The following is an 8711-nucleotide window of genomic DNA, read 5'->3' on the forward strand; positions in this document are numbered from 1 at the left end:
CCCAAGGCTCCGCACCTTGGTTCTTAAAAGCCCAGGGCACTACACCCTGGCTCGGGGAACCACACCTCGACCATTCCCAAGTCCCGGGACATGATCCCCGGCCCAAGGCTCCGCACCTTGGTTCTTAAAAGCCCAGGGCACTACACCCTGGCTCGGGGAACCACACCTCGACCATTCCCAAGTCCCGGGACATGATCCCCGGCCCAAGGCTCCGCACCTTGGTTCTTAAAAGCCCAGGGCACTACACCCTGGCTCGGGGAACCACACCTCGACCATTCCCAAGTCCCGGGACATGATCCCCGGCCCAAGGCTCCGCACCTTGGTTCTTAAAAGCCCAGGGCACTACACCCTGGCTCGGGGAACCACACCTCGACCATTCCCAAGTCCCGGGACATGATCCCCGGCCCAAGGCTCCGCACCTTGGTTCTTAAAAGCCCAGGGCGCTACACCCTGGCTTGGGGAACCACACCTCGACCATTCACAAGTCCCGAGACATGTTCCTTGGCCACACGCCTTGATTATTCTTAACTCGGTAGGATCCAGGCTAGGGACATTCATTCGTTACGAAGATATGTTCTTTTCTTATCATAATTGTTTACTAAAAGGTCCGGTTAGTTCTTAACACTTGAAATATTTTCTTGATGTTTGCATAAAAAACAATGGTGTTACTTGGCTATCAAGAGATTAATCGAGACACTATTAAAGGAAAGAATCTGTTCAATAAAAATCCGAGAACAGGAATTACAGAAGTAAAGAAAAAAGAGAATACAACCCTAGTCTATATCAATATGATCGGATCCTGGCTCATCTTCCTGGTTTTCCTCCTTCTCCTCCTCTCCACCCTTGGGAAGGGATGCAATGGCCAGGCCAAAATCAGGAAAATTTTCCTTATCCTGGGGTAAGAGTCCAGCTCCCTCAAATTGTTCCCGGCACTTGTCAAAACCGGTCTTGAAAAGAGGGTAAGCCTTATCTACCACGGCCTTATTGAACTCAGGAGATTGAAGGAAGGAAGCTTGCCATTTATCCTTATTATGCTCCGCCAGAGACAAAGCATTCTCGGCCCTCTCTGCTCGGGATTGTTGAACTTCTATCTGCTCAGATAGAGAATGGTTTCTCGACTCCGAGACAGCCAAGGCACCTCGCAGATTCTCCTCCCGAATGGTAGCTTCATCGAGGTCCTCCCGAGACTTGTCCAATGCCGTGTGAACCGACTCCAAGGAAGCTTTCAGGATGGCGATCTCCTCTTCGTGAAGGCTTTTAGCCCGAGCAAGCTCTCCGTGCAATTGATCTTGGATTTCTTGAGCAGCCCGGGTTTGATGACCTTTCTTGGTAGCCACCGCCGCCACTTCCTCAAAGGCCGAGATCATCATTTGGGCAGCCTGTACAAAGCAAGTTAGTAAAAGAAAGGATAAATGAAGGAAAGAAGAATAAAGAAAAGACTTACAGATAGGAATCGGTTAGATCCTTCAAGGAACCGAGCACCAGGCCCAAAATTCTTCAAAAAGGCATCTTCCTCAGGAGTGAGCATAAGCTTTAAGCGCCGAATACCAGTTGAAGAAGCTCCCTCCAGGAAGATGTTGGGCCAGGTGGGTTGATCGGTCAGAAGAGGCTCTTGGGGAGGCTCCTCTGTAGGTTGACGCTGGGGAGGAGTGGTTGACGAGCTCTGCCCTCCTTCCCAGTTAGATTCACCCAGAATCCGCTCCGGGCTTGTGACAGCCTTTCGCTTCCTCCGGGTGAGGGGAATGTGGTCTTCAGAGTCTTCCCGGGATAAATCCCGGGTCACCTCTTCTTGCTGGGCTTCCACCCGGGTCAACTCAGCTCGCCGCGCTGCTTCCGCCTCAACCTGTTTCTTCTCACGGGCAGCCTTCCGGGCTGCCAATTTCTTCTCCTTGGCAACCTTTTCCTCTTCCCATTTCTGGAGAAAAGCCTCTTGCATTTTGGAGGAATCTGTGCAATAAGAGGGAGGATTAGTAGAGATTATAAAAGATGGATGAATAACAAACTAAGAAGACAGGAATTAGAAAGTTACCGGGTTGAGGGTCCGAGCCAGCCACCTCGTCAATCGCCCGATCTATTGGGTCTTCAGCCCGGACGCTCAACCCATAAGTGATCAAGTGCTCCTGAGAAATAAGGGAGGAGGAAGAGAATTTTTGACCCTCCACCAAGTCTTGGCTTCGGGTGTAAAATTCCTCGAATTTGTAAGCTCGAGGAAGGGCAGGCTGGGGAGGAAGAAAGGGAAGAAACCCTGTTAGACAGGAGAGAGAGGATGGGAGTTGTATAAAAAAATATCTTCCTTTCCATCCTTTCTGGGAAGAAGGAATGTCATCAAGGAACCGGGCGTTGAACCGGGCAGAAAGGGAAAAGGCATTATCACCTAGCCTACAGGTAAAGTAGTAATGAAGAATAAGGGGGTTAATAACAAGGTTATACATACGAAAAAGGACAAAGGCCGAAGCCATAATCCGAAAAGAGTTGGGATGAAATTGATTGACAGGAACCCCAAAGAATTTGGCGACCTCAATGTAAAAAGAGGGGATGGGGAAGCGAAGACCATTCTTGATTTGGTCCCGGAAAAAAGTAGTATACCCAGGAGGAGGGCTATCTGCCCGATCAGAGGGGCCGGGTATAATAATAGCAAAAGAGGAGGGAATAGCTCCTAGGGTACGGAGTTCCTCGTCCGCCCCCGAACGCAAAGTGCTGCTCATTGAGGAGAACCAAGGAACTCCCGGGGCCTCAGAAGAAGGGCGGTCAGAAACCCGAGTTTTTCCCTTACCTTTGCCCTTTCCTGGGGCTCGGGAAGTGCCCGAGGAGGAAGGTTTTGAAGAGGAAGGTTTGGTTAGAAGGGTTTTTTGTTTTTTAGAAGGTTGAGTTATAGAACGGCGAGGGGGAGAAGGAGGGGAGTCAGAGCGCAGTGCGGTGGATTCATCGCTAGGAGAGCCCCGCACATTAGCCCCAGAGGTAGAGGAAGTAGAATTAGACATATTGCGAAGGAGAAACTTACGAGTATTCGGAGAAGGATGGTCGAGGATTGTTGAAGCTAGGTGATTTCGCGCGGAGGAGCTTCAGGAAGAAAATTCGCAAGGGCTTCGCCGGAGTTTTAAATTTGAAAGTGTTTTTTCGAAAACAGGAGGCCTAATATATATAGGCGGTGGAAGCGAATCTGAACCGCTGATCCAGAACAGAACAAACGAACCAGATTAACCTCGAAAATTGAGCGGCATGATTGGGCGGGACATTTGAAAAGACGGGGGCATAAATCGAGGCGTCATGATCATTTATACACTCGAAATACATACAGATTCTGACAGCTTGGCAGTAGGGCATACGTCATTGTAACACCATATCAATTACCCGGGTGATGTGAAAGCTCGGCATTTCATTTTAAACCCGGGTTGTGTGAGAACCCGGCAGTATGAGAACTCGGCATTTCATTTTAAGCCCAGGTGGGGGAAGAGCCCGGCAATTTATGATAGGCTCAGGAAACATTAGTTCCTGGCATTTCGGTTTTACGCGTTAGTTACATACTACTCGGCTTACAGAATTCATTGGCAGAAGAATAGGAAGATGAAGAATTACATCTACTAAAATTTTATTGAGGAAATAATCTATGCCACGTTACAGCAGCTAGTTCAGAATCTACAGAATCCTGCCACTCAACTATCCAATTATTCAATTCATGGATTCTTAAACTAGTGAAGGATTCGGCAGAGGAAATCTTCTTTAGCTGATGCCACTCCTTCCATAGCATTGCATGCAGGAGAACTTGGTCAGTTGCTAGCTCTGTAACGTGGTTGACATCAAATTGTTGTTTGTATCTTCTCGCTACTGCCCTCTGGGAACGAGTAAGTGCCAAACCATGTTGATAGGAATTCTGGAGATCTTGAATCTTGAACCATGAAGACATAACCTTTACCGAGATATATTCTTCAATAGTTTTCTTCAAGTCTTCCAGATAAGGAAGCATCTCATCTGTGACAATGGCATGCGTACTGCTACAAGCGGTAGACTCACTCGAACTCGGCATATTGGATTATTGTTCTTATTTCACTTTCATCTTCTTATTTATAGACAGGTGGTATTTAATGTTGAAGAAGGTGGAGAGCCGTGTGCTAGCTTAAACGTTTTTTATTTATGAAGAAAGATGGGGCTACAGGTATCAATGTATCGGAATTAACAAATTCTTGGAACGTGGAATGATATGAATGCGAAGCGTGTGTCATAATAACGTCTCTTGGAATACTCGAGAAGAGTAACTGACAGAGCACCGTACTCAGAGCCCGGGAGGCTAGAGTCCCGGGCATTTCAAGGAAAGCCCGGGAGATGTTAAGGTTTAGCATTGTGATTTTATCAATTAATCTTGTTCCACTCACGGTATATATGCATCAACCGATAAACTTAAGAGATTACAGCAAAATAACGACAGAGACAGGCTTCAATTAGTATTTTATTCAACCATAGACATTAGCGCGTACTACATCATCGTATTCTTCCTCTACAGCAATTATCCATATTTTCACCCAAGCAGATAAAGGTCCGGTGGAAGTCTTCAGGAAGCTGTCTGAATCAGCAATACGCTTAAGGATCTTTATTTCTTTCCGAAGCATTAATTGGTAGATACGACCATCTGTAAAGACGTCTACCCACTCAGCTATATGCAAGTGCTCTCGCACTCTCCTCAGTTTAGCAACCAGGCTAGGAGTGATAGCTTCTCCAGAATCATAAAGAAGTTTCAGCCCCTGAAGCTCTTCCCAGTAGTCAATAATTGCGTGAAACACTTCATCTTCCATAGTAGATTTTCGAATCTCTAGAGCGGATTCCTTTAAGGCTTCGGTCATACTCGGAGTTTTCGAACTACTTGCACCAGCCATTGTGTTTCCTGAATGACAGTTTGTTAGTGCGATTGAAAAAGGGGTGAGTGGCTATGTGTAGGAGAAAGGGACTAATCACAGCCGGTGATCTGTAGATGCACGAACGACTAAGATGGGCCAAGAGTTGAAAAGACGTGTACGGTTATCAAGGTGTCAGACTTATCCACTTCTCGAAATACGAAACGTCTTTTAAGCGGGAATTTGTGCTATGACACGTGTCATCGTGGTAGTATCGACAGGGCCCAAGAATGTTAAACAATATGTTATTATGAATCCAGGGGACAGAAGGTCTCAGCATTTCATCTCATCTATGGGATATTTGAAGACTTTAATTTGGTGCACTGTTCATTATCTTGGACTGATCGGGACAGCGACTCAAGCTCTAGCCCGACTATTTTAGGGATGGGTGGTGATACCCCCATAAGGATCCGGGTCGAGTCGTTGCCATAAGGATCCGGGTCGATTGACGACCCGGACACTATTAAGAGCCCGAGCACTACATGTTTCCCAAGAATTCTTCGAACAGCCCGGTCTCCCGCGCAATAATCGCCCGAGCTCTCATATAAGTACCCGGGTAATCAATTGCCCGAGCTACCTCGAGAATTGAACCATACTCAAGTATGATTGATACAGGACGTCTAATCTGTCAGAACAACTTGGGTTTGGAGTGTCCTAAAAGTCATCAGAAGATAGGGTATGGGCAGCCGACCTACCATACTTAGTAGGTAGCACTGGAATCAAGGTACCTACCTCATCTTCTACTATAAATAGCAGGTATAAATGTCATTTACCGATTCTGAAATCTTTGAACTCTCAAGCATTACACATATTTTCTCCCAAATATTGCTTGTGTTCATCTTCAACCTGCTGACTTAAGCATCGGAGTGGCCACGCCGGATACCCCTCCGGCGCCAATTCACGAGTTTCTTTCATTGTTTGCAGGTGTTATTGAAGCCATTACCTTCACTCAAATTCCCTAAAAACTATAAATTATTGATTTGACCTGTTGGAGCTCCTTACCCGGCTCATCCATTTCAACAAAGTCACATCATATATAGATCAAGTTCTACACCTGTAATAAATGGATATGGGTTAGAAGCTTCAAAATTTACCAACTCTAGAACATGACATGCTTGCCTACCGAATACCAGAATTTAGGTAGCATATCGTCCCAGGTGTTAAAAAAAAATGGCTCTAGGACCCTAAGCACAAATGGAATTTTGTCCCTCACCGCACTTAAAATCTCACATTCTGGCTAACATTGATTCTAATATGATTCATTCACGTTCGAATGTGATTGCATACAATGAGCTTCGCTAGCAACGACGCGGCCTCGCCAAACATATAAATTTGATATTTAATTTTACATTATGTTATTGCAATGAATCTAAAGTTAGACTCACACTATACATTAATGTTTATTTTTCTTTAATTAATTAAAAAAAACGATGCTCTTCTTTAAATTGCATTGCATCAGAACTCAATCTGCTACTGATTATCTCCGCAACAAGACCGAAAATGGCCCTTAATATCATCCTTCCATTGATCTCCCTCTTCATGATACTTCTCCATCTACTTTTACTCACCATGCCTTGCCATTCTGCTGATCCTGATCCCTTGCAGGACTTCTGCATAGCCGATCTAAGCGGTACCCTTTCTCTCAACGGATTTCCCTGCAAACCGGCCTCGAACGTGACCTCGGATGACTTTTTCTACTCCGGACTGATCAACGTGGGGGACACAAGCAATTACTTGGGAAGTTATTTAAACGTGGCCGACGTCTTTGCGTTCCCAGGGCTAAACACGCTCGGGATCTCCATGACTCGTATTGACATCGCAGTGGGTGGTGTTACGAATCCTCACTGGCATGCTCGAGCCACAGAATGTGGAGTTTTGATCCGAGGGACGGCGTTATTAGGGATAATTACGAGCGGGAATGTTGTTTACACCAAGAACGTAAGTGTTGGTGAGATGTACGTGGTTCCGAGAGGGCTGGTGCACTTTCATCTGAATGTTGGAGTGGAGCCTGTGCTTGCTTTCTCTTCTGCTAACAGCCAGCTGCCTGGTACCATTTACGTTGCCCGGAATATGTTCGGTTCGAAGCCTTCTGTTCCTGATCAAGTCTTGGCTAAAGCTTTTCGGTTGGACCAAAGTGTGGTTGATCAAATCAAATCCAAGTTCATGGGTTGAATCATGTTTAAGTTATATATATATATATATATGCTTTTTTATGTTGAATTAATAAAGTCAAGCATGGTTGTAATTTTCGACGTGCCGCTAATTAATGTTTGCAACTCGAATTCGATCTGTTCGGAGGTTGTTTATCTGGATTAGTTCTTGATGAAGTATATTGTGTTCTGCATGATATTCATGCAGTCAGTCATGTCAATGTATTATCATATTTGTGTTACTATTAATTATCTTGTTCTTTTTTTTTTTTTTTTTTTTTTTTACATTTGAATTTTTTCACTATTAGCTGAGTGGACTTTGGTTCAGTATTCTCAATTTGAAAATTATGTCAATTTGTTCCAATTAAAATGTTATTTCACATGATGGTCGCGGCGCGGATTTAAAAAAATTAGTAAAATTTTGAAAAATATATGGATTACATTGATGATGATGATGAAATATAAATGAAAAATGAAAAATTAATAAATCAATTTTAATGTCTTTCAAAATACATAATATATATAACATATCATATATCATCTCAAAATATTAAAGTCATAAGTTACAATTTTACCCATATTTTACAAATGAAAACATTCAATATTAATTTTAATTTAAGTCACGTATTAATAAATTAATATTTTTATAAAAACTTATATATATTATAATTATGAACTAAAAAATTGAAATAAAATAGAAATATTTTATTTATTAATTTAAAAAATATAATGATTTTATAAATTTATTAAAAATAAAAATATTAACAATTTCTATATATATGAATTAATGAAATTGGGCAGTACTTATTTTCTAAATAAAAATTGATTCCAAAATTTTTAACATACTATTAATAAACTTTAATATAAATGTAAACAAAAAATAAAAATCAGAAAAAAGGAAAATAGTGGTCCACTTAGTAAACAAACAAAATAATAAAAAAAATTAAGGTGGCCTAAGACATTCTCCTAGGCTCAAATGCATCTTCCCCTTCCTCTTCCTCTATTATACACACAGAACATAGAGAAAAAAATAGGCCAAATTCAGCCATTCCTCTCCGATTTCAGCAAAACTCGTTCCTTTCCGAAAGAAATGACCAATCTTCCTGATGTGACTTCGTTGAAATGGATGAGCCGGGTAAGGAGCTCCAACGGGTCAAATCAATAATTTATAGTTTTTAGGGAATTTGAGTGAAGGTAATGGCTTCAATAGCACCTGCAAACAATGAAAGAAACTCGTGAATGGGCGCCGGAGGGGTATCCGGCGTGGCCACTCCGATGCTTAAGTCAGCAGGTTGAAGATGAACACAAGCAATATTTGGGAGAAAATATGTATAATGCTTGAGAGTTCAAAGATTTCAGACCCAGTAAATGAGAAGGATACCTGCTATTTATAGGAGAAAATGGGGTAGGTACCTTGATTCCAGTGCTACCTACTAAGTATGGTAGGTCGGCTGCCCATACCCTATCTTCTGATGACTTCTAGGACACTCCAAACCCAAGTTGTTCTGACAGATTAGACGTCCTGTATCAATCATACTTGAGTATGGTTCAATTCTCGAGGTGGCTCGGGCAATTGATTACCCGGGTACTTATATGAGAGCTCGGGCGATGATTGCGCGGGAGACCGGGCTGTTCGAAGAATTCTTGGGAAACATGTAGTGCTCGGGCTCTTGAT

At 43.2% G+C, this 8711-nt stretch overlaps 1 protein-coding gene across 1 annotated transcript; it reads left to right on the top strand.

Moving 5' to 3' along the window:
• Nucleotides 1-6295: 6295 nt before the first annotated feature.
• LOC140974780 (germin-like protein 1-1) lies at nt 6296-7269 on the top strand. Its single transcript, XM_073438268.1, has one exon. It carries the CDS (start codon nt 6387-6389, stop codon nt 7056-7058), a length of 672 nt encoding a protein of 223 aa, XP_073294369.1. The 5' UTR covers nt 6296-6386; the 3' UTR covers nt 7059-7269.
• The last annotated feature ends 1442 nt before the right edge of the window (nt 7270-8711 follow it).

Source organism: Primulina huaijiensis, chromosome 4 (genome assembly GCF_012295235.1).
Source record: "Primulina huaijiensis isolate GDHJ02 chromosome 4, ASM1229523v2, whole genome shotgun sequence".
Classification (NCBI taxonomy): domain Eukaryota; kingdom Viridiplantae; phylum Streptophyta; class Magnoliopsida; order Lamiales; family Gesneriaceae; genus Primulina; species Primulina huaijiensis.